Source organism: Pyrenophora tritici-repentis, chromosome 2 (assembly GCF_003171515.1).
Source record: "Pyrenophora tritici-repentis strain M4 chromosome 2, whole genome shotgun sequence".
Classification (NCBI taxonomy): Eukaryota; Fungi; Ascomycota; class Dothideomycetes; order Pleosporales; family Pleosporaceae; genus Pyrenophora; species Pyrenophora tritici-repentis.
The window spans coordinates 3,411,146-3,436,124 of NC_089391.1; the positions used below are offsets into that span (position 1 = coordinate 3,411,146).

The 24,979-nt window shown below is 51.0% G+C and overlaps 9 protein-coding genes across 9 annotated transcripts; 4 read left to right on the plus strand and 5 right to left on the minus strand.

Moving 5' to 3' along the window:
- Positions 1-1,088: 1,088 nt before the first annotated feature.
- On the plus strand, positions 1,089-2,662 carry PtrM4_067440 (Zn-ribbon RNA-binding protein with a function in translation; the record flags this gene model as incomplete). The annotated part of the gene is made up of 3 exons (XM_066105776.1): positions 1,089-1,815; positions 1,888-2,171; positions 2,231-2,662. 3 exons carry the CDS (start codon positions 1,089-1,091, stop codon positions 2,660-2,662), a joined length of 1,443 nt encoding a protein of 480 aa, XP_065964403.1.
- Positions 2,663-4,506: 1,844 nt separating this feature from the next.
- Positions 4,507-5,445, minus strand: PtrM4_067450 (Homeodomain-containing transcription factor; the record flags this gene model as incomplete). The annotated part of the gene is made up of 1 exon (XM_001933436.1): positions 4,507-5,445. One exon carries the CDS (start codon positions 5,443-5,445, stop codon positions 4,507-4,509), a length of 939 nt encoding a protein of 312 aa, XP_001933471.1.
- A 334-nt stretch (positions 5,446-5,779) lies between these two features.
- PtrM4_067460 (EntF, Non-ribosomal peptide synthetase module protein) lies at positions 5,780-9,271 on the minus strand (the record flags this gene model as incomplete). The annotated part of the gene is made up of 9 exons (XM_066105777.1): positions 5,780-6,281; positions 6,354-6,907; positions 6,972-7,655; positions 7,704-7,745; positions 7,792-7,885; positions 7,936-8,220; positions 8,273-8,376; positions 8,432-8,649; positions 8,704-9,271. The coding sequence occupies 9 exons, from the start codon at positions 9,269-9,271 to the stop codon at positions 5,780-5,782; spliced, it is 3,051 nt and encodes a 1,016-aa protein (XP_065964404.1).
- Positions 9,272-10,252: 981 nt separating this feature from the next.
- PtrM4_067470 (CaiD, Enoyl-CoA hydratase-carnithine racemase) lies at positions 10,253-11,503 on the plus strand (the record flags this gene model as incomplete). Its single annotated transcript, XM_001933438.1, has 8 exons — positions 10,253-10,454; positions 10,507-10,552; positions 10,611-10,695; positions 10,749-10,778; positions 10,887-10,975; positions 11,025-11,052; positions 11,135-11,315; positions 11,370-11,503. 8 exons carry the CDS (start codon positions 10,253-10,255, stop codon positions 11,501-11,503), a joined length of 795 nt encoding a protein of 264 aa, XP_001933473.1.
- A 2,356-nt stretch (positions 11,504-13,859) lies between these two features.
- PtrM4_067480 (DUF4202 multi-domain protein) lies at positions 13,860-14,447 on the plus strand (the record flags this gene model as incomplete). The annotated part of the gene is made up of 2 exons (XM_066105778.1): positions 13,860-14,327; positions 14,430-14,447. 2 exons carry the CDS (start codon positions 13,860-13,862, stop codon positions 14,445-14,447), a joined length of 486 nt encoding a protein of 161 aa, XP_065964405.1.
- Positions 14,448-14,662: 215 nt separating this feature from the next.
- PtrM4_067490 (TT-ORF1 multi-domain protein) lies at positions 14,663-14,983 on the minus strand (the record flags this gene model as incomplete). Its single annotated transcript, XM_066105779.1, has 2 exons — positions 14,663-14,667; positions 14,734-14,983. The coding sequence occupies 2 exons, from the start codon at positions 14,981-14,983 to the stop codon at positions 14,663-14,665; spliced, it is 255 nt and encodes an 84-aa protein (XP_065964406.1).
- Positions 14,984-17,093: 2,110 nt separating this feature from the next.
- On the minus strand, positions 17,094-18,807 carry PtrM4_067500 (AsnB, Asparagine synthase (glutamine-hydrolyzing); the record flags this gene model as incomplete). Its single annotated transcript, XM_001933441.1, has 2 exons — positions 17,094-18,107; positions 18,151-18,807. 2 exons carry the CDS (start codon positions 18,805-18,807, stop codon positions 17,094-17,096), a joined length of 1,671 nt encoding a protein of 556 aa, XP_001933476.1.
- Positions 18,808-21,080: 2,273 nt separating this feature from the next.
- Positions 21,081-21,694, plus strand: PtrM4_067510 (CUE multi-domain protein; the record flags this gene model as incomplete). The annotated part of the gene is made up of 2 exons (XM_001933442.2): positions 21,081-21,556; positions 21,649-21,694. 2 exons carry the CDS (start codon positions 21,081-21,083, stop codon positions 21,692-21,694), a joined length of 522 nt encoding a protein of 173 aa, XP_001933477.2.
- A 450-nt stretch (positions 21,695-22,144) lies between these two features.
- Positions 22,145-24,556, minus strand: PtrM4_067520 (Zn(II)2Cys6 cluster transcripitional activator; the record flags this gene model as incomplete). The annotated part of the gene is made up of 4 exons (XM_066105780.1): positions 22,145-22,149; positions 22,850-23,454; positions 23,503-24,105; positions 24,150-24,556. The coding sequence occupies 4 exons, from the start codon at positions 24,554-24,556 to the stop codon at positions 22,145-22,147; spliced, it is 1,620 nt and encodes a 539-aa protein (XP_065964407.1).
- Positions 24,557-24,979: the final 423 nt, after the last annotated feature.

Here is a 24,979-nt window from a genome sequence, read left to right on the forward strand (position 1 = left end):
GTTGGTAGCGAAAAGGAAGTATATGATGCAGAACAGAACCTTCCGTATCTAAGTATTTTAGCTTTTGAATAGGTGAATAGCTCCGGCTCCTTCGACGATACTTGCTTCAACACGAATGGACATGACCAGCACGCAGTAGACTCATCGCGAGTCTAAACACAAAGGGTCTGATGATCGTAGTATACTCAGAGAATAGACTAAAACGGAAGCGTGATAAAGTTCACCGCTCTCGTTATTCATACACCTGCTTCAAGAAGTCACGTAGTTTACCTTGAGGAAATAGTCAGCTCATTCATGATACATACTAATGTCACTGATTGTATACTTGAAGCTTTTGCAGCTGAAAAATCCACCGAAGCTCTGTAATGCGTCGTCGACATGGCTATAAGTGCCTACGTTTTTAGCAGGACGCAATTTTGCAAAAATACGCAACCTGCATGCCTTACGCGGCAGTCGCAACGTATCGCCCCCCAAATGCTTTTGATGCTAGAAGCTAACCTACAATCTTGACGGTCAGACTCTAGCTATTGCATCAAGGAGGTACATGATTGACGCGGCGTGTTGGAATTGGAGAGGTCTCATCGTACTTGCTCCATCTGCAAGCTACCCAGCCGCACACGCGGATTGCGAAATTGGACAGTAAGGAATCACGAAGCTTCAGGGAAACAGCGCATGGCGAACACATCCATAGAAAATGTATGTCCTCGTCATTCATCCGAGGTTACCAGTCCTTCTCGTCGCTCCTTCATTCCTTCATCGTCACCAGCTTACGTCACTGCCAATTCCTCTCTCGCTTTTCTACCCCGCTACTCGCATGATCACGCCACACACGACACGTGCGCATAACTATCGGAGCTGTGCCAGTTTCCCCGCGCTCCTGTTTCATGCGCGCTATCATGCAAGACAATGTGTCTACCCGCTGGCTGTCACGTGACACCACGCTTGTTGCCTGATGTGCCGATTGTTTGTCATTGGCCCATCCGTCTGTGCTCATGCCCGAGACAAGATCAATCCACCTCATGACTCCACGTCAAGCTCATTACTACACACTCTTCTTCCCCACTGACTTGTCAATCTAACCCCCAAACATGGCCAAGAACGGCGCCAATCGCTATGCGCTGTTCACCGACAACGACGAAAATGCGCAGCCCGCCAGTGAACCAGTCACCGACCCCTCCAAGAACCCGTTCGTGAACCAGGTAGCCGACAACTCGATCCCTTGGCAAGAGGTCAAAAAGCGCGGACCGGTGGTGCAGTCGCAGCCACAGTCAGAACAGGCAACTTATCATACGCTGCGCCCAGCAAAGGAACGGACCAAAACCACCGTCGCAGGCCCATTTAGCAAAGAAGATAGGATCCGATGCATCTCCTTTTCCACAAGCGAGAGCGCTGAGAAAGTCTACGACCCGCACGAAAACTGGTGCGGCGTCTGCTTCATCAAGTTCCCGACTAAGAACGCGATCATCACGCACGTCAAGCAAACACCAGAACATCACCATTACTGCAACCTGTGCAAGCGTGTGTTCAAGGACCGCAATGGGCTGAAGAACCATGTTGACAACTCGAATGACCACGACGTGCACTGTAACTTGTGTCTTTCGGCGTTCAAGGACGAGTGGGGACTCAAGAACCATTTCGAGAACAACTACACTGTTAACCATGAGTTTGTGTGTCTGATTTGTTTGCGGGGTTTCCGTACGAGGGCTGAGATGGACCGGCATTTGCAGACGGCGGAGATGCATACGTGGTGTGCGACTTGTCAGCGGCGGTTTCGCACTCAAGATGAGCGTGATGCGCATTGGCGGACGACGAATAGTAAGTGTATTACACTCATCTACAGCTTCAAATTCATCTTCTATCTCGAATATTTTCTAACATCAAAAAAAGGGCACAAGCACTGTCTACAACCAGGCTGTGTCTTCGACGCCCCAGACCAAGCAACCTTAACCCACCACCTGAAGCACGACCACTTTCAATGCGAAGGCTGTAAGCGCATACTACCCAGCCAAACCAAGCTGAATCAGCACTACGAAAAGTGTTCTCTCGCTATCCCCTGTCCTCAATGCGGCGACCACTGCGCTGGACAAGCTCAGCTAGCGCTCCACCTAGAACACTGCTACTACTGCGAAGAATGCGGTTTCCACACCCACCACGAGGGTAACTTCCACATTGTAAGCCCCCCAAGCTTTGCCCCTCCTCCCCTCTCAACAATAATTAACAGAACACACAGCACTTGACCAAACACATCCCCGCCAACATCGCCTGTTGGGGCTGCACTGCGCCCATGCGCACCTACTCCAGCCTGATCAACCACCTGGAATCCGGCCGCTGCCCCAAACTCAACGAGCCTGCCCTTCTCATGCGCTGTCTGGGTAAATGGTGGTACTCGCCCCTCTACATGGATCTCGACATGCACGCCCAAATCCGCACTGGCCGCGTTAATATCATCGAGGTGCAGCAGTGGATGAACCAGGGTGTGTTGCATCCATTTGTCTGTCGCTATCCAGGCTGTGGCAAGGTGTTTAACCATCTCAGTTCGTTGGTGTTGCATTGCGAGAGTAAGGCGTGTGCGTGGGATGTTAGTCGCTTGAATATGCCAGGCTTAGAGAAGGAGTTCAGGCAGTTGTGTCTTAGGAGGGACAGTGGGACCTCGTCATGGTAGAGAGGGAATCTGAGGGACTGCTTACGATGGAGTTATTTTCTTCATCTTTTCAAACGGAACGCGAGGCATAACGCGGATCTAGGAAGATATATTTCCCAGTTTGTTCGAGAGGCATGGTCGCTGGGTATACGGCTTTGAACGAGAACACAAATGCAACTTACACGTTCATTTCCCAGTCAGAGTGTTTTCTGTGATAGATTGAGTATTGGTATATTACTACTGTCGCAGTAATCAGATTCTGATGAACATTGCAGGAGATGTTGAACGCCAACGTCTCGAGTGATAGCTTTTCAGCCGGGTACGTCCAGTGGCTACAAACTAGCATCCGAATAGCCTACATTCGCAGTCATGTAACGGCATATATCGCCGCTTTGCGTCACAGAACTCGATCCAGAAGGTAACAGCAGTCCACTTGCTCCATGTGAGGCCCTCCATGGTGTCAGCGCGAAATCGCGGAAGCGTGGCTGAATCGCATCGTGCTCAGTTTCCAGGTGTTGAGCAAAGTCGCGGGCGGTGAGAAAGATCTGCGCGCAAGATCGTGTGCGGTGTGTGTCAGCGTGATTCAACAAGGTTTCATGGTATCGCGCATGAGTCTCGTGTCCGTACTCGATCAAGCCGCAGAGTGTGCAGACTGAATGAAGGATGCCGCCGCTCACTCTAGAGACGAAGATTGAATGATTATCATGTAACTGACGGCATGACTAGAATGTGCATGTTGAGTGATTGTTTGAGCATGGAATCGATAGTGGTTCAGCGCATGATGGACAGGATGGACTACTATTAGCGCTACATGATGTTAGCTCACAGTAAAAGCACAACTTCTAGAGGCAGAGTTGTTCAACTAACCTCTTAGAAAGAGATAGAGTAGGTAGTCTCTCCGGCTACCAAGCCAATTTACATGTACGTTCACGAAGGTGAGAGGAGACGTGTTCTTTTCGTTCTTTCCAAGTTTCGAATAAGTGGCCGCAAAATCCGCACTTTAGAGAGCTTTCGGGCATTTCAGGATTGTGTATTCGCCAAAGTGACAGTAAATCCGGTGTAATTTCATCGTGATCCTTCTCTTCAAGATGTGTCTTTTTGATGTGCTGAGATAATTGGTCTTCTCGTTAAAATGTGCGCTCTGCTTGTGTCTTGATGGTGCAGTCTTGAAAATGGCAATTAGCAAAATGGGTCAACTTAACGTCGTCCGCGCCACAAATGAAGCAATCGGGTAGCACAATATCCCTAGAAGTCTTCAGGCAGCAAACCCAATGATATGGAATGTAGTGGAGGGCTTCCTCGTGCCTGGACCACCCACTTCGATATCGAAATGCGCTACTGCAGCTAGGCCACGTACAGTGATACGAAAGCGGAGATGTCCTCTAAGATTGTAAAGATTGTCCAACAAGTTCTTTAAATGAACGTTGTGGTCTAGAACACGTCCAGCCTTTGCGTCCACAACGCGATCCTCTGGAGTCTAAAGACTTCATACTTCCACAACTGCCGGCTGAACTGTCCGAACTTGCAACGCTGCGTGTGCGTGATGGTGCTCGTCTCATCGGAGTACCCTCTGAGATTGAAGGTGAGATTGAAGGTAGTAGGTTTCCCGGAACAATGGCCGAGCCTTTCGATTGATCACCCGCCAGGGGGTCGTATTGAGTGGAGGATGAATCGCAAAATTCGAGTGTCGCCTTGATTGAGGCAGGACTGACAGGGTCATCGCTAGGGGGAGTTGTGATATATCTTTCGATGGAGTCATTGCCAGAAGGCGGAGAATGTGACTCTAGTACTTGAGGCTGGTGGCTGTAACACGAGGCATCGCCAATGAAGTTGATAGATTTTCCTCCGTGTCTTCTGCCCGATGGTCAACCGTACTGGTCTTTTCCAGTGGACAAGTATGAACGTCTGTTTTCGTTGGTTAGCCGCATGTCCATGGCAAATGCGAAAGAGATCATGCTGGTGTTATCGGTCTCAGGGAATTTACCATTGGCCTCGGTTTTCCGCGTCCTGCTGTTAGAGAACCAATTCCTGACAGACCGTATGGGGAGACCTGTTTCATCCGCTAATATTGCCACTTCCGTTTCGTCGGGGTATGGGCTGCTATAAAAATGCTGCTCTAGAACCTTTTGTGCAGCTGGAGAAATAATGATGCGTGTCTGCCGTTTCTTTTTCCCGTTTCTCGATGAGCTTTTGGACGTACGTCTTCGCTTGGCCCTATGTTGTGACACGTCAGACATCGATTCTAATGGAGGAAGATGCGTAATAGGGTCAGAGGCTTCGGTGACACCCAACTCAGCGTCACCCGAACCCATTGATATCATCTGAGTTTCTCGCTGGTAACTATGGAAACCAGAAGCTGTCAGACCAGATAGTTCCGGCTGGTAGTTAGGAGTAACTGGTTGGTCACCATTATGTTGCTCTTTACCATTGAGCAAAAATAGTGGAGGATCAAGGTGAACCTCTTCGCCATTGTATTGGGACTCGCTGGCTTGCGCAGGATTGGCGACATTAGCCGCAGTTTGCTCCGTAAGTGTCGATGGCCGCCAAGAAGTGTGAGATGTCGATCCATCGTCTGGGATACCTGATGTTTCAAAGAAATTGTTGTCATCGGCATTGAAAGATCCAGACGTGCCAAAATCAGCAGAATCCAAGTCGAAGCCATCGAAATTGTCAATCTCCTTGAATTGATCGATTATCCAATCAGATTCCATAATGGGCCAGTGCGCAGAGGGAGCGTGATCTAAGTTGAAGCCATCGGAATTGTCGGTTTCCATCAATTGATCGAATGCCCAGGCAGAGTCCATGGTAGACCAGTGCGTAGAGGGAGCCGACGAAGATAGATAAAGTCGAGACGAAGTGACCCTGATCACGACAAAGGTGCGTGTGGTCGGTTTTAAAATAAAAGTAGAGTGAAGAATATGATGGAAAACATCGAGAAGACAGAAAATATAAGACGCGGCTGATGTACAAGGCGAGCGGCTTGATGTTCGAGGAGAGAGGCGAAGCAAGGATGTCACTACCGACCCAATGAGACGAAAACAGCATATCAAACGCTTCTCTAGAACCTCAGTGAAGTATATTTATATACAGGTATGAAATACATATATACAAGAGGTTGACTGTTCTTTGGGAATCAATTTACGAATCAAAAATCGCCCCATACGCTGGGATACCCCTAGCCTCCATATCATACACAATCTTCGTAGTAAACCGCTTGTTACTAATCACACACACAGCTTCCGCCCCACTCTCCTTCCACAACTGATACGCCAACAAGGACATATTCGGCTTCCCCTGTGTCCTAGTATTCCAAATTACCGCCTGTGCATCCGTCGTCCGCACGCTATCCACAATCTCCTGGCCAAAAGTTTCTTCAGGATTGGGTGCCGTCCACAGGATGCGACACGGCACTTTTTGCGCGAGAATGACAGCCAGACAGGGTCCAATGCCTGAGCCGGTGGCAACCAGGACAACGGACTTGAATAGCGTGGCTATTCGCAGGACGCCGCAGGTGGGGATGCCACGCACGTAGATGTGGGTCGGTGCGCGCTCGATTGTGCGGCCGGTGAAGTCGCCTGCGCGGCTCACGATGAGAGAAAAGCCTTTGCCGTCGGGGTTTGTGATTGTGGCGAAGCCGTGCCTGGATGTTGGGAATGTGGTTAGGAGCTGTTTCCAGTTCTATCCTGCAAGGGAAAAATTAAATCTAACTTACCAGTCGACCAAGGGACGCTCTGCAAGTCTTACAGCAGTGCCTACCACGGGTGTCGTGTAGTCAAACCAAAGTCGGACGGCGTGGTTGGAGAGAACCTCGGAGCGGACGGCGACTTTGCGTAGATGCAACCATGGAAAAATGATAGCTGCTGTCGCAATTGCAATAAGCCAGACGGTTGGGGCACGCAAAAAGGCAGTTGATGGGGCCGCCGAGGGATTGAGGTCTTTGGTCGCGAGAAACGTTACGAACCATAACAGCGCAAGACAGGTCCAACCACCGAAGCGATGCGTCATCTCCCAAATGTTGTGGTACTTGGCGCGGAAATTCGGGTGAGAAGTCGCACCGATGGCTAGAAAAATGAGGAGCACGAGATACGATAGCACGACTGGAGCCACCGAGATTCGACGCAGATGTGCAGGCTTTCCAAGGTCTAGGCTGCTGTCCACGGTGAAGATGAAGTGCCACATCATAGCTGCTAGCGCACATCCGCTGTGTATGCCGCCAATGTGGAAGATCCTCGCGCAGTGACGGCGTATAGCTAGAGGGAAAAAGGTCTGCAGGTTGAAGAGCGCAGTCAGTAATCAGTCCATCAGTGCGTCTCAAACGATCGTTACGTACCGGGACCGAGCAGAAAACAGTAAATAGGAGATTGACGACGGGCTCAGAACGCATCAGGACGGCTACGACAAGGTTGACGGCGAAGGCCAAGGCCAAATTCGAGAGAATATCCCTGTTTTCTGCAATCTTGCGGTTCAAGAGGAAGGCTGCCACTGCCATGTTGGCTAGTACCACGATGGAAAAGAAGCGTCGATACAGTATGAATGCGCGATGTCGAAGCCATCGCAGACCGTGATAGCTGTGCTTCGGTGGCAATGACTCCGGCACTTTCTCGGTGGATTCTTTGATGGAAAGTTCGCTCTTATCTGATGAGTTGCTGGTGATGATGACATTGGCCTTCTCTGGATCTTCCAAAGAAACAGTGGAGGACATTTCAGGAGTGCCTATCTCCAGTACAACGCCATGCGAAAGGTCTCCGGGCTTTACTGTAGGCTCGACTACGGCAGAATTGGGGCTGGACTGGCGTAGAGCCATTGAGCTCAGCTTTCTTCGGTCGACTTTTCCATTGTTGGTGAGCGGTATCGAGTCGACCTGGATCCATTTGTCAGGAACAGAGTAGTAAGGCAGATGCTTCCGCACGAATGCATCCAGGGCCCCTTCGTCCACTGAGCCATGTGGTGCGTAGAAAGCGCAAAGTACGCTTTCTACAAGCATTGCTGTACCTCGCCTTACGTTTGGAAATGACTAGTTGTGTCAGCGACTTTGTAACATGCATGAGATGAGTTGATTTACCTCAATCACGGTAGTGATTCCGTCAAGTTCGACACGAAAGCCCTGTATATGTCAGTTTGTGCCAGAGAGTCTGACGGAGAGATTCTACCTTGATCTTGACTTGATCATCTTTACGACCAAGCATATCAAGCTCGCCATCCTCCCTCCATCGTGCAATATCGCCAGTGTTGAACATCATGGACCTGCGTCACGTGAGCAAGATATTGAGCAAGCAGGGTACTATGATGCTTACCCATTTTCAAGGAACTTGTCCGGTTTGTAGCGATGAGATGTCAGTTCAGGCAAGTTGATATAACCACGAGTTACACCAGTTCCGCCCACCCACATGGTACCCTTTTGTCCACTCGGAACAGGTTGCTCATTCTCATCAAGAATGTAGCATGTCGTATTGGGCAAGGGTTTACCAATTGACAATGGCTGACCTGGGGTATGTCGGTGTGCTGAGTTAAGTATAGTGACTTCCGTGGGTCCGCAAATGTTGTAGAAGCATGCATCTTCCGCCCACTCATCAGCAAGACTAAAAAAGGGTTAGTCTTGGTTGCTGCTAGCTTTTTGGAGTTAACACTTACGCCTGGGAACAAAGTTCGCCGCCAGTTGCTATATGTTTGATGCCTGGGAATGCCCGCCGTTGATACTTGCATAGAATAGACGGTGTGCATATGAGTGTGTCGATCTGCCACAATATTAGTCGATTGAATAGCGATAACCAATTTTTGCAAAAATCTTACCTCACTGAGTGTGGCTTTCCAATCAGAACCCCGTATATATAAGGTGCCGCCGTTCATAAGACATCCAAGTATCTCCCATGCTCCCATATCAAATGCAATGTTGAGTACTTGAGCAACTCTGGAGCCCACTGTGATACCAAGTCGCGCGGGTTCCAGCAACAGCGCGTTTGTGACATTTGCGTGCGAGACATCGACACCCTTGGGCTTCCCAGTGCTGCCTAAGTATAATTCGTAAGCATTTATTCAGACAGATATCTGCAGAACGAACTTACCTGATGTATATATGGCGTATGCCCCATCCTGCCGTGAAACTTGGACTGATGGGCGTGTCGAAGGGAAGGATGCGCCAACGTCCTTGCTCAGGGCGATGACAGTGGCATCTTTTCGAGCAAATCGCTCGGCTCTTTCCAAAAATTTGGGGAGACAGAGAATGAAGCTTGCATCAGAGTCGGTGAAGATATGCGTCAAAGCCTCGTCCGATGCCACCCCTCCATCAACTGGCACGTATTGGCATCCAGCTTTCAAGATTGCAAAAATCCCGACGAGCATCTCGAGCGATCGTTGTACAACGAGACATACGCGTTCTCTCGGCTTAAGCCCGGCGTGTATAAGGAAATTGGCGAGCTGGTTCGCTGCTTCATCTAGCTGGTGGTACGTAATTGAATTACCAACGACCGTGGCAGCAATAGTGGCGGGATGAGCTTCAGCGATGTTCTCGAAGGCCTCGTGTATTAAAGAATAAGGAGCTGGGACAGTGGGTCCTTGACCGAGGCGTGAAATCAGTGTGCGATCCTCCTCAGGGAGGCATGAAGTTGCGTGAAAGAAGCTGCTTGTCTTCATCTTGAGAGCTAATAATATGCAGAGATAGAGTTAAAAGTTCACAGACTAACAACCTCTACACAGAGCTGCCGGGGGTGTACTTTTGTAGTAGCTATAGGCCGGACTTTCGGATCGCCATCGACAAAGCTTCCACATAGGTAGGATGATGACATGTTGCGAGGAGACTTATCCCAACTTGCAAAGTGAGATGGTACCCAGGTCTCCGGAGTGCCTCGGCGGCACATAATATTAGAATGTCTTGGAGGGTTTGTATAAACCTTGGAATTGAACAACTGCGGACATTGGCCTTTGCGGCCAGGCGGGCCTGTACCATGCGTCGGCATAATGTGAGGAAGAAGTTAGTGGTCCTAGATCAAACATACCTAGGTACCTAGGTATGAACCGTTGCAAGGGCGACATTGAGCATGCAGCAAAGTCGGAGCGGGGCTCATGAACCAAACACCTGCACAGATGGGAGGTCTATGTCCGCATGCCTCACCGTTGTGGCGCTGCAAATCCCGCTTATGATTACCCAGGTAGGAAGGATGATAAGCTAACAGGTCACGGTCCGGCAATTTAAGGGTGCACCCGTAGCTGTTACCGGGACAGATTCAAGTCATAGAACCAATTCCGGAGCTGCATATACTTAGGTACCTTCTAGTTGCGACAATATGCCCGATGTGTTACGAAACAACGTAACCCCAGGCAGGTGGGGAATTGGTATTTAGGCGATGGGCGCTACGGGGCGGCTACGGGGCGCTATGCAAGGCGATACCGAGGTTACCGACCACTCTGTCCGTGCACTCAACGCCAGTCATCTTGACCGCTCGAAAGATGCTTAGTGCGCTTATAGAGTCACAAGTAGACAAGTTGAAAGCAGAAAAATAACGCACATAGCCTATAACAAGATTTTCAACTACCTAGGTATATATTAGGACATGCGCACGTTTATGCCAAACTTGGACTGACAACCTGTATCAGCGACTCGACGAGCTAGGAACCATGAGCCTACAGACTGTCGAACTGCCGAGCGTGGGCATCTCCATCAAAAACGAGGGAATCGCCATTCTGGAACTGAACAGGCCAAGGAAGAGGAATGCACTATCACAAGCTTTGATAGATGAACTCGTAACAGCTCTGCGCCAATTCGACCATGATCCAATAGTATTCGCCGTGATCTTGACCAGCTCTGGACCGTTTAGTGGTATGTGAACATCGATCGCTGGGAGAGCTACAAGTGTTGACAGACCAATCAGCTGGGGCAGACTTGAATGAGCTTGCCACTCTTACAACAGCTGAGGCGTAAGCACATCTAAGCTCAGTTCAGGGCCGAAGACGCGTTACTTACTCCATCGGTTAGGACCCGGTTAGGCTGGCTCAAGGATCTGAACGACGCATTTTCAAGCTTTCGAAAGCCCGTCCTGGCTGCAGTAAGAGGGTTTGCAGTAAGATTGCTATGCAATTCGCTACATAGCAACCTGTTGACATCCCATCCTAGCTTGGTGGTGGTTTTGAGCTCGCACTTATGGTAAGATGAGTCCACAGGTCCAGCCAATCTCCCGCGGGCTTGGCGTTTATAGCCGCCACCTTCCAAGAAATTGCATTTTTTAGACGGGAGCTAATGTTATCCGTGCAGTGTGACATGATCTTCGCATCGGCGGACGCCCAGTTTGGCTTTCCAGAGATTACTTTGGGTACGATACCCGGAGCCGGAGGGACACAGAGGTAAGAGAATGTGTTTCGTCTTCTTAGTATAGGCACTGATCTCGTCTAGGCTCACCAAAACAGTGGGGAAGCAGAAGGTGTGTGCCCGATCCAGATATGAAGCAGCCTTGTTCTGTGTATTTTTAGTTTGGTGGAGTTTTCTCTGTACTGACTGACTAGGCAATGGAACTTATATTAACTGGTGCAACCACCTCGGCAGCTGAGATGGAACGTCTCGGCGTTGTGAATCGAGTCGTGTCGAGCGAAGAAGATGTGTTAGAGGTGGCAACAAGAACGGCACGGACTATTGCTTCCTTTTCTGCACCAGCAATTGGGCTAGCTAAGCAAGCTATTCTAGCAGGTGAGCACTCTCCAGACCCCCTCTATTCGAATTTGCCCAACTAATAGAAATTAGCTGAGACGACGACTTTGGGGGCAGGTTTGGAGATTGAGCGTGCGTTGTACTACAGCAGTTTTTCGCTGGAAGATTGCCGGGAAGGTGTTTCGGCTTTCAGGGAAAAACGAAAAGCTTGCGTCCAGCATCGTTGAATGGCAGGGTTGATTGAATCGTGGAGTTGAGAACCAAGGTTGAGATCCAGTTGAGCCAAGGCTTCATTCGACACGCGATAGGCAGGGAGTGAAGATAACACGGATCACATTTACCTTTACGTCTTAAATTCGGGCCTTCTTTTTATAATGTGCTCGACCTAAGGACACCTAGCCAGGATAGGCCTACGCAAAAATCAGGTTTCTTCAACCATTCCCGGCCCATCAACCGATGACGTGCGGGGGAAGGGGGGGGTCTAGCGTAGCAGATACCCGGCAAACCCGCATCGTGGGTTCCAAGCTACCGGTAGGTGGCGCGATTATGCGTTGCTGACGCATTGCGCGCACAGACAGTGCCCTGCGTGGCGGCGTGCCGAGCATTGCGACTTAAACACTGAAACCAGGCACTAGTCAGCTCAAGGCTGAAGTGGCATGGATGCTAATATCGCTGTTTTGTGAAAGAAGATTGACACGGCCCCACGACGCCCTGTACGGAATGCGTAGTTATTACAAGGACCCACTATCCGAATGGGGACTGCTGTTTCCTGTTTCATTCCTATAAGGTGGGCCCTTGGTCCGTACAGCCGTCAGCCACCCGTGGTTGCGCAACTGTTTGACATGGCCACACAGCTCTTCGCGGGTAAAACCAAACGATCATCCTGAAGTATTGCTGTTTGCTGCTATTTGAGCGAGTCGTGAAAGGCTCTTGTGAATTTTTCATGTAATTATATGGAAGTAGCACACAGATTTAGAGGCGACCCACAAGCACATGGCGAAAAGGTTTCTCCCACGTCTAGGCCGTTCCTGCCAAGAGAAATCTGTGATCCACAGCCTTCAACCATGTTATCAAAGGAGTTCCTTTTAATCACAGGGCTAAGTACTTCCACCTGTCAGGGCTCACATGAGGCTTAGCAACGGAGGTTGCTACCGGTTGAGCGTTTAGCCTCTACACAAAAGCAAGTTCACACGACGGCACGATTCAGGAACATGCATAATCAAAAACATTAATATAATCCTTCGTAGCAACTTGGCTACTCGCAGTTCTGAATTTTCTTTGCATATGTCAGGCGTCTTAATTAATTAATGAAAGAACTAGCATATACAAGATCTCGGCTTTAACAGTTTTCACATGTTTAGCCACGTATCAAAAGCTCTATGCATATTGAATTGTCTTCCACGGATATGTTAGTCACAGCTAAAGGTCAGCTGACAACGGAATAGTCAAGGATAACAACACAATGTATTGAGCGACACACTCTCCACCACTCTAAAACACGTTGCAGAATGCCGGCCATGACTGGAGCCATCGGCATCGTTGCGTCGGTAACTGCGCTTCCCGGGCCTGCAAAGATCCACGAGTACCTCCGGGAAGTACATATTATAGATAAAGAGTTTCCAGAATTGCATGCCGAAAACACGTCAATTGAGATGACTTTTATTTCGGTGAGAATAGAGCCCGGGAGTAGAATATAGAAATATGCTAGAGGAGATCACTAAAGAGTACAGCTCTCTTCATGGTACATGAACAGTTGCTTTATACGAAGATTTATTGAGGTAATGTTGGTTGCAATATACGAGATAGAGTAGGCATACAAAGACCAGACGAAGTTTAACCTCATTTCGGATGGAAAGTAATCTGTCACGCTTCACGCCTTGAATGCAGCCCCGAACGAAGAGTCAATTGCGCAATTGCAGGCTTTGCTCGATAAAATTCAGGCAATTGTTCCGAATCAAACTGTTGAGAGGGTCGAAAAAGTCAAACGAAAGATGGTGTGACCGTTCAAGGAGGAGGTGAAAAAGTGATTGGTTCCAGCGAGCAGGCACAAGGCTTTCCTCATGCTCGCTTTGTAAAATCACCTGAGCAGGCTAGATGCTGCCACTTACAAGAGTGTTCGAGGGACGAATGTGACGTTGCACTAAGCTGAACAGCGACAGCTCACGTAAGTGCGAAGGGAGGAGAATAGACAGCGATGGAATATCTCGATGTAGCTCCTGAAGTCGAATAAGTTTAGTAATCAGGTCTCCAATCCTAAGAAAACTCTTCACTACCATTGTGTTGCGGGAGTTAGTAGAAATGTTAACGCGTCCATCGTTATTAACTGTTTAAAATATGTTTTTGCAGGCACATAACAGCCACACCTCCAAAGCGGGCAACTACCCCACTCCAACCGCGGGGCATCTACGGTACTTAGCCGCGCTATCAGCGCAACACCCCATCAACAAATCACACGCTCCGACATGTCTTACCACGACTCCCTGCAAGCGCAAAACAAGCGCCTGGAAAATCTACAGCCGCCATAGCCCAGACGCTGTCACGACTACCACATACCAAACAATTATTTTTGCAAAAATTGCGACAATGAGCACACCCTACACCAAAGCCCTGGCCGCCATCGACGCAGCCCACGCCTTCGACCCCAATAAAGTCACGATAGACGGCGCTGAAATCCCTTACGAACTCCACTACGCCCAAAAATGCACCTCGTACCTCACCAAACGCTGCCCCACCGCCTCGGAGCCCTTGCGCCTTGCAATCCGGGCCCAACACTTCCGCCGCTGGGAAGTACCCCGATCCTCCTACCCAATGACACGTCCGGGCTATCACGCCTGGCGCTCGTTCCTCAAGACGCGACAAGCCTCGCTCGTCGAAGCCATATGTCTGGAATCCGGCTTCAGCTCCGAAGACGCGGCGACGGTGGGGGCGTTGATACGGAAGGAGGGGTTGAAGGTGAATGAGGAGACGATGGTGTTGGAGGATGTGGCTTGTTTGGTTTTTCTAGATGATCAGTTTGAGGCGTTTGAGAAGGAGCATGATGAGGAGAAGATTGTGGGGATTTTGCGGAAGACGTGGGGGAAGATGAGTGAGGAGGGGAGGAGGTTGGCGGGGGAGGTGAGAATGGACGAGAGAGGGAGGGAGTTGATGGCAAAGGCGCTTGAGGGTTTGTGAAGAGGGGGTATTTGGATGAGGGTAGAGGGCGGTGTTCGTTGAATTGGCAACATGCTTGGTCCTTTATTCTCGATGTCATTGAGGACAATTTTAGCCTAAGGATTGCTTGAGGATGATATACACCAGATAGTCATATCTCTATGTAAAACTAGTAAAATTACTATCTCATTTCTGGTCGCCCATATCATCCCATATTTACCATCCCCCATCCCTCCTTACCCTTCCTCTCCTCCCTCCGTCCTCCTCGATCCCCTTGTCTCCTTTCCATCTCCATCCATCTAAGCACCACCCTCCCTCTTAGCATACTCCTCCTCAATAGCCTCCTCATACCTCCTCTCCGCCTCCTTCTCCGCCTCACTCTTCTCCCCCTGTCCCTGCTGTCCCGGCTGCCCATTACCAGCGATTCCAGCCTGCGCCAACGCCTCATTCGCCGCACGCCCTACATCCTGAATTGCCTGGGCTGCAGCTGACGATTGCTGTTGAGTAGTGGATTCGGATTTCTCCGAGGAAGAGTTTGAAGGCATGGGTACGGGCATAGTGATGTTGAGTTGGTGTTGTTTTGGTTTGGTGGATAAAAGTCCGTCGATGGATGGGTTGGTTTGATGGATTGTGGATATGCTTTGAAAGGTGGAGTGGTTGTTTGACTTTGATCTTTGGTATTTGTAGAACCGCACTCGTGTTAGATGATAGGAGATAGATGATGGCAGCAGCAGCAAAGGCCTATATAACCTGGAAGCGTGCGTGCGTCATTGTGGCGTTGTGGCGGTGCAAATGTGGCTGGAATGTTCTGTGGCGGATGCTGATTCGCCACTTGCCTCGGCAGCCGCCAACTTCCCCAATTACAAGATTGGCTCAATGGGGTGGAGGGCGGAAGGGGGGTCTTTGGCATGTGAAGGGGTGGAGAAGAGTGTTGTTAGTTTACACAGCTTGTGATTTTAGGAGCGGAATGAGAGGGGGGATGGTAGTTGCGGGGCATGAAGGGTAAGGATATTACTACCATTATGTCTGGAATGCATACCTAGGTAGTCATGGCTTCACATATCAAGCTTGTATATAACAGCAAACCTTCATCACCACGACAGCATCTATCGAGTAGAATGGCTTTCTTACTGCCATTCAAGCGCAAGACATCAGAAGAGCTCTGGTCAAAACCATGTAATCAATGGTTCTTCAGTTTGGTACGGAGCTTCATGGTAGCGAGCGAGGCAGCCTGGTACTGCTCCACTGCAACCTGAGTTTCTCATTACCTCAACACAGTCCCAAATGGATAGCCTGCATGCCCATTTTGAAATCAGTTCGGGCTGGAAACAGACTCAGTAGTAGTAGTAGTTGGTACGCCAAGGATAGGTACCGTGGTACTATTGAGGAGATATCCGACTTCGCACACACACAAAAGAATCCGTCTCCTCACCTACCTCCCACAGGAAAACAAAAAGAAATTAGAAGTAATGCATACAATAACATTCCTCTCCATATCCCTATCCCTCCTCTTCCTCTGCACTTGCACGCCCCTCGCCGTACCCACAAACTCCACGCCTACACTGCCTGCCTCAGCAAGCACGCCATGGTCCATAACCACCACAACGCGTACATCGCTCGCCCCAACCGAACTTCCTACAACGAGTGAATCTTCGTATTCTACGGCCGGGCCAAAGCACGCCGCTTCGTGGCCGAACACAAGAACGCAGAGGAGTGACCCAACCAAACATAAGGACCCTCATTATTGGTTCAATCGTTGGTCTATTCTGGCGTTGAGATCCAATTGCGAAGAGACGGAAAAGAACACTCACCATACGAGCGATACCACGAAACACAGCATACGCAGTATTTTCCATACAACCCTGTTGTCGGGCTCTTTCATGACCAGTACTGCAAACGCAGCCGCTCCAGCAACGAACGTCGATATCAAGCTGTCTGAGAAGAAAGGTAGTGCAGGTGCTGGAAGTGCAGGACATGGAGGCCATGGGTTGGGACTTGGGCGTGGTCGGGGTGCGAGTAGGTTCCTAAGATATTCCGGATGGGGGGTTAAGTGGACGTATGGTATCCTTGTGGGTTTGTAGGTGTCCTCGACACTTGGGTATGATAAAGCGGCGTGATTGAAGAGCAGGTGAGCTACCTATCGCCAGGCAGCAGTTTAGTTCCCGTGAGCATGTACTGGTGTACCATGGTTGAACTAAACCACTTACTTTAGACCACGATATTATAAGCTCACAGCGATTCTTAGAACTTCAAGGGTCAATAGAATTGTAAATAAGTACGTTGAAAGTCAGACATATCGTCACGTCGCATGTGATGATCCGAAACGATGATGTGTGAGCAGGTGAGATTAGTAGGGTATAGTGGGTTCATATCAAGCATGTTAAAATTGAAGTGGCGGTCAATGTCGACTTCTTTTTATCTGTACAACGTTATTCTACTTGGGAAGTGTCAGCAGATGCATTAAGTAACGAAACAAGTAATTCTATAATGTCTGTAAGGCTCAGACTTGCCTTTCAATAACAATGTCAACGACTCCACGTGCTTGTAGGCTCACACTGTCTATTACTAGAACAACGCAAGCCCGAGGAACGCACTGGTGTCTCCATCGCTTGCTCGTTTTGTAATCATTGCCATAGGGAAGAGAAGAAAGAAGCAGGGCGACTTACCTCAACTCAGCACATGCGTGCCCTTCGTTTTGCCCGTCTCCATCTTGGCAGTACGTGCACCAAATTGTATCGCGCGCTTCTTTTCCGCGGCGACACGCTTCATTCCCAGTTGCCAGACCAGTAACCTCAAGGCTCGCTTTCCAGGCTCAAGAAGCTGAACCGGGTCTTGGCTGTCGGTGACTTGCGCTAGGCCAAAGTCACACTTGGCCGTTACTGGAAGACAGAGTACCAGTGCGATGAAGTCTTCGTCAAGATACGGAAAGCGTACTTCCCTACCGCTGTCGCTGATGACCCGATCATCCCGACCAAGGTTTCGCTTTCCTAGCCGGCTGAAATCAAGCTCCAGTTCTTCCATCAGACCGGCATATTCGCGTCGAGCAAACGCTAAAGCGTGTCGCTGATACCCACCGAATAGCTCATCAGCACCAAGCCCGGACAAAAGCACATGTGCCGTGGTAGTGTATGGTTGCGCCGTAGTGTCATGCGACGTGCGTGCAAGACCCACTCCGCGTGAAGCGAAATAGAGTGCGTAAGATATGGAAAGATCCATCTCAGTGTTGTGAGGGTGCATCAATGCGAGCACGGTCTTTCGCTGTGCTTGAGTTTCGACATAGGGCACGTTGACCTCCACAAATCGCCAATCACGACCCGGGCATACTTGAATCAATTCCACATGCGATGAACGCCCGGTAATACGATCCGGGCAGAGTTCGTAAGGACTCGTGCCGGGCTCAAGATTGGAGTGGATACGAGGGTTCTCAAAGGCAACATTGAGAAGATCGACGGGTTCACTTGGCGGCAGCAAGTCGTCGCACATGCGTGCAAGAATGGTGCAATCAAGACCACCTGAAAAGAGAATGGCCACCCGGGCCTCGCTGTTGGGTACCGCCTCTCGCACATGCTGTGTACGAAGTTGCAACGACCTTTCTAGTGAAGCTCTCAATCGCTCTACTATAGAGAGGTCCAGCGAGGCTTGAGTGGAGATACTACGGTTCATGGCAGGGAAAGGCAGAGTCTATAGCGGTTAGCAAAACTCTTGGGGCCAATGACTTACCTACGAAAGAAAGGCCAGGGCCTTCGTCCTGATCCAAACGACGGTGTGGTATGTGCGTGTAAGGGAAAGACGGTAATGTCGTGTCTACATTCTTGAGGTCCATGAAATATATGCCATCAGCCTCAATCTCATCCCATGCCTCACCAGAAGCATTGTCGCAGACACTGGACAAGACTACCGTGCCGTCTGTAGTAGCCTTGCGAAGCAGCGATCGCCTCCCTAAGCAGTCGCGGCCATAGTAGATACGTTGGTTGAGCGCGTCATAGAAGACTAGAGCATAGGGACCTCGAATTGAGGATAGCAGCTCGACCACGTTCCGCACAGATGACGCGCTTGCATCGACGCATGCTTCTTGCAGCTTACTAAACACGAGCTGGGAGTCATTGCCTTTGACTATGTCGCCAGCTATGGACCAGGCTTCTCCGTTCCAGCAAAGAACAGACCCGGTTGCTTCATCTTTCAGAGGCTGCTCAATGACTTGACTGCCACGTAAAGCAAGCACAGTCGACAAGAAGGTCGCGTAGACGGGAGCCCCTTTGGACTGGATGAGAATTTGATGCTGGCCTGTGCTGTCCGGTCCTCTGTTCTGGAGCAATACCCGCGTGCTAGTGTCGGGGGTCACATGTGCTGCCCGACTCAGGGCGAAGAAGATGCCGCACATGATGCAGGTGATGCAGTCGCGATAGAGTTTTTGTGTTCAGCGACCACGGCCTGCAAGCTTGCCGGTCAGGAAGGGGCGCTAAGCGGGGCTGGCTGGTCGGAGACTCGGCTCCTGGAAGCCGGGGGAACCATGGGACAACTCCCAAAGTCAGGCGCAGCAGACACGGACGTTTAAGACGCTTGACTGCTATTCACACTCCCTAGAACTGTTTTTGAGTTTGAGCAAATACCCATGGACGCTTGATCGATCATCGCACAGCCTCTCATATTGTCCAGTGCCAGTCGGTCTATGTCTCCCCCGAACGCAACTCCGCAACACAATGCAGCCGACGACGTCACTCGGGAAAAGCAGCTAGACCATGTAGCCGAGAAGAAGCATGTAGACATCACCGCAGAGAAGGAGCCTATAGCGGCGCCAGACGTGGAACCCAAAGCAGACGCAGATGATGCGAATACCACGGCAGAAGAGGGGCGGCCCCTCGAGGCCCAAGCTGGGGTACGTGATGTCGAACACGAGGTAAATGAGGAGAGGGCAGTGCCCCACGATATGAAGGCCGCGACAGAGGAGGCGCACGACTCGGCCCAGCAGCTAGACGCGACTGCAAACAGTACGGAACGTGAAGAAGTCGCGAAGCTGCCGTCTGCGGAACTTGTAGAGCAGCTTACCACGGCAACAGAGAACCTCGCCTTGGGTCGATCTACACCCCCGCCTGAGCCCAGCGAGAAAGCGGCAGGCAAGGCGCCCATGCAATCACCATCGCCCCCACCGCCGCCCCCCAAAGACGACAAGTACCTCACAGCCAGCAATGTGCCGAGTCGTGCCACATCCCCCATGTCACAGGGGCGATCGAGTGGGAGGAATTCAGAAGACGGTGCGGCCGAGGAATATACTGCCAACAACAATGACGGCACTGGAGATGCTGTAGATAACTCGCAGTCGGAGATACAGAACATCATAGACCAGTTCCAGGATAACGAGGGGCCAGGCGAGGAAGAGATCATGTCTCCCCGGTTAGAACTCGCGAGCCCCATGCTCGATTCCCCAACAACGCCCTATCCCCCGCGACGGTCGAGTCTGGTACCGGTCGACAAACCTCTTCCTACCCCAACCGACGATACAGCTCCGAAAAGCCCACTTCAATCACCACCACCTCGTACTTCGTCCTTACGCCGGGTCGGCACCGACACCTCCTTCGCAGAACCGACGTCGCCAAGCGCCCACGCCTCTAAATACAAGCCAGCCCAGCCAGTACCGGAGCCCGAGCCGGATCTACCCTTTGACTTTCATCGATTTCTGGAGCAGCTACGTCATCGAACGGCAGATCCGGTCGCCAAGTTTTTGCGGTCGTTCCTGCTTGAATTCGGAAAGAAGCAATGGATGGTTCACGAGCAAGTCAAGATCATAGGCGACTTTCTGGAGTTTATCAGCAAAAAGATGGCCCAATGTGAAGTGTGGCGGACCGTGTCGGATGCAGAATTTGATAACGCACGAGAAGGTATGGAGAAGCTTGTCATGAACCGACTGTACAACCAGACCTTTTCGCCTGCCATTCCACCGCCAGAGCCATTGTCGCCACGCAAGGGCCGACGAAGACAAGACCCAGTGGGACCAGGTCGGAGAGGTCAGCACCAAGAAGATGTGGAGCGAGACGAGGTCTTAGCGCAAAAGGTTCGCATATACAAATGGGTGAGTGAAGAGCATCTAGACATCAAGCCGGTGGGTGAGAAAGGAAAGAAATTCCTGCATCTGGCGCAACAAGAGCTATTGAAGATCAAGAGCTACCGCGCCCCAAGAGACAAGATCATCTGCATCTTAAACTGCTGTAAAGTCATCTTTGGCTTCCTACGAACGTCAAGTTCTGACCAGTCCGCCGATGCCTTTGTCCCTCTGCTCATTTACACCGTCCTTCAAGCAAACCCGGACCACCTCGTCTCCAATGTTCAGTACATACTGCGATTCCGGAACCAAGATAAGCTCGGCGGCGAAGCAGGCTACTACATCTCTTCCCTTATGGGCGCCGTGCAATTCATTGAAGGACTAGACAAAACTTCTCTAACCGTCACGGATGAAGAATTCGAAAGGAACGTCGAAGCAGCCGTGTCCGCCATTGCAGAACGTCACGCAGCAGAAGAAGCAGAAGAAGCAGAATCTTCAAACTCCACCCTGCTCAACCCCCACAAACCCAACCCACAAGCGCGTCCCCCTCACCCCACTACCACCATCTCTCTGAGAAAACCACCCCGCTGCGTCCCGAACTTACACAAAGAAACTCCATGGAAGCGGAAACAGCAGGCCCCCGCCGCTCCACTAGTCTCAAAGAAAAGAACAGGACAGACGACGACAACCAAGAACAACGACAGCAGCAGCCAGAGGAAGAAAACGCAGCCGTAGCAGGTCTCCTACGTACCATCCAACGGCCCCTCAGCACAATCGGTCGTATCTTTTCCGACACCGATACTCATCCCGCGTCCGCACCCACCACATCCTCCTCCACGCCTAAACCAACTTCCGCGTCGGCGCTGTCACCCTCGTCAGACATGTTCCCCGGCCAACCCAGCGAAAAAGAAAAGAACAGACGCAGCCACGAAGACGCCTCAGATGCAGCCGCCCGCCAAGCATCTGTCGAAGCAGAGGAGGCAAGACGGATTCAGCGCAAGGAACATAGAGTTGTGGTGGAGACGCTTACGGGCATGTTTCCTCAGTTGGATAGGGATGTTATTGATGATGTTGTTAGGGAGAAGGAGGGGAGGTATGTTGAGTCCGTTTCCTTTTTATCTGTGCGTTGGAGATGCGTGTGAGTTGGATGGGAAGTGAACATTGCTGACGATGATTGTGTGATAGGGTTGGCTTGGCGGTTGATGCGTGTTTGGCGCTTGCGAATCCTTGATACAGGTATGAAGGATAGATAGACCAAAAAGGGAGAGAAGCAGTGGGATAGTTGTGAAGAAGAGAGTTGGGTCTCCGTGGGTTATCGGTATGGATAAGGATATGGAACGGCGTTGTTCTTTTGTGAGTGGAGATACGGGATGGGCTGCATTCGCGTATCTTAATATAATAACAGAGAAAGGGGATTTATATCACTCTGGAAATATTAATCATATCACATTGCTCGGTTTCGTTTCTCTGTGTTTGGTCATTTGATATACACTGCCTCATCCAAAGGGTGAGCGAGATGACAAGCCGTGATTCGGTCGTTATACATTCATTTCATCTCATTCCATGCATCAATCCGTGGTATCTTTCTATCCCTCTCCCTCACATCTCCCATCACACCACTCAACCCCAACCATTCTGCCCTGTCCCGCCACCGCCCTGATTTCCCCACCCTCCACCATCACTATGCTGGTGCTGTAAACTCGGCATCTGAAAATACCCGTTTCCATTTCCATTCGCATCCTGACCCTGACTCTGCCCTTGTTGCTGTTGCTGGTCCCCCCAGCCCCCTCCATCCACCATCGAACCCGCAGGACTATGCCCCCCTCGCCGACGGCAAACCCGGTCCATACACCAACGCGCGTCTCGTCTGTCCACCACTCGGCTGCGGTAACTCTGGCAATGGCTGCGGCTGTGGACTGGGTGTCGCCCAATTAGTGGTTTGCCGACCAGGGCTAGTATCGTACGACATGGATGCCGCAAAGGGGCTAGATTGAGGTTGGAATAACGAGGGTGGAGTGGTGGGTTGGTACATTAGATGAGGAGCTTGTGGGGAGATGGCTGGAGGAGGCATTTGAAGGACCCATTGGGGGGAGGAGTATGTTGAATTGGGACCTTGTTGTGGGGGTGGCGAGGTGTGAGGGGATATTTGGCAGCGCTGGTGTAGTTGAGCGGAGAGGGATGAGGATTCGCGTTGGAAACGGTCGCGCCAGTGTGTGAAGCCGAAGCGGAGGCCGAATTTTGAGAGGACGGTTGTGTAGTCGTTTAGCGCGTTGATGGCGCGCCTGGTGGGGTCTAGAGGCAGCATTTGGCCGTCTTCGATGGGTGGGGAGGGGAAGGGGGGTGGGCTGATTTGTGTGGGAGGAGCGAGGGGATCTTCGGATTCTACCGCGGCGGTTAGAGGAGTGGGTGGTATGGGAGGTCGGGGGGTCGAGGATGAGGTCCATGTTGCGGGATAGGACGTCGACGAATTGGCGGCCGGTCATGTATGCGCGCATTGCGTCGTAGAAGGTTACTGGTGGTTTGACCGTGTTGGAGGGCTTCTCCAAGATTTCCAGCAAGTTGGCGGCATATGCGATGCAGTGTTCGAAGATGAGACGTTGCGCGTATTCGTGAATGTGGGGTATTCGTGGGCTTGGTGATAGAATGTACACATAGCTGTATAACAACTCGAGCTCGAAAAAGGCTCTGACAGACGGGAGTGTGCTTTGTGGCATGTCTTGGAACCATTCGGACATCCTTGCGTACTGCTTCCAGATGTATTGGTACGGCTCTTGCCAGGGTTCACGTCCGGACTGGAACAGATCCATGTACCATTCAGATTGGATCTCGCGGATTTTGAATAGGTCAACTGCGGTATCAAAAGATTGTTGGAAAACCTGCTGGGGTGAAGAATAGTTTGGAGAAGTGACGGGCCCGCTGTTGAATGGGAAAGCAACGTTTGCTGCCTCGTCTGAGAAGGAAAACGCACGAGTCTGGACGAGGGATGTTGACCTGCATCATGTCAATAAACGGTCAAAGTTTGGCTGGACTTGGCTTTACCTGTCTAGTGAGTATAAACACCAATATACTCTCCGCCTGATTTCCAGCTTGGCACGCGGAACAGCCACATTCTTGGAAGGATCTTGGTGGATACCCAGGTCAACCATCGCCCTTGAAGCTGCACCAACAAGTGTCCAGCTATCAAAGTGATGAGGGTCCATGGTAGCGTAGATGGCCCACAGTATGAGAGCTTGGATACTAGAGACGTATCCTGGATGGAGTACATGTTCAGCATTTTCCAATGCAGCATTCATGTGGCCGACAGCATCCGAGTAATGTGTGTCTCCCCTCGAATCGGACTGTGAGAGACATGCAATAGCCAACACCATGCGTACGCTCCAGCGATCCCAGGGGGTTGCAGTGTCACCTTGTTGGTAAATGGCATCCACCGAGGAGTAGAGGGTTGCCTCCTCAAAAACAGGCCAGAGGGTAAAGATGTTATTCAGGTAATGCTGGATCAGTGGCGTGGCAGCATATTTTGGGGGCAAAGCCTTGACCAAGCCTGTGGGTAGTGGCTCCTTTGTACTCGCCGACCTGATCAGTCGGGCGTACGACATCTCTGTGGTGAAGCCATAAAAGTCTCTGGCCGTTGCATTGACGGCCCTGGAAAGTCAGCAAGAGATGGCAAGGCGGACAGTGGCACTCACAATAGGCCAAAGTCGGATACCAGATCGTCAATCTCCGAGGCTTCCTTCCGACGTGCAGCTCGCTTGCTAATGGGTCTGCTTGGCTTAAGCGTGTCCACCGACGCTCTACGTGGGGTTGAGTTCTCCGACATGTCTAACATGTTGACACCGGACGACTTGCGCCTCGCTCTTGCCTCCTGGATCTTCTTCTCCAACCGTTCAACCCGTGACTCCAAGGTAGCGACATAACTCCTTTCCTTGCCTCTAGCAAACTGATCGTTTGTACTTGAGCATTCCGAGGCCCGATTCGACTTTTCACATGCGGTGCAGGCGGGCAACTTTCCATCGCACTTGACTTTGGCCGCCCGGCATCGCGAGCAGGCGGCGACGGGCCGGCTTACACGCAGTAGTGGGGTTTCCAGCACCATTGTGCTACTACGAGATAAAAGGGATAGTTCAGTGTTGGGGGTGGAAGGAGTGGAGCACAGAGAGACAGTTGTGTGGAAGACTTGGCGGGCTACGGGAAGCGTAAGCGATGATATCGTGGTTTGGCGTGGTGTTGAGCGGTTGGACGGGTGGCGCCTTGCTCAGCTGCGATGTGCCGCGGCTATATGGCCAAATTGGGCGCACCGGACGACAGACTTTTGCCCCGCTGAGTGATGTGATGCAGCGAGTTTTGCGGTGGTCAAGGGGCTCAGTGCGACGTTGTTGCGAGTAGATGGGATGAGGATAGACATCTCCTTGGCCGCATGTTCGAGGCCCAATCTGGCGGCGCAGCCTATCAGGGCCCTGTCGCCGCGGTTGACCATGCTGCACGTCGTCCGGTATCCCACAAATTAGGCCGTGCAGCA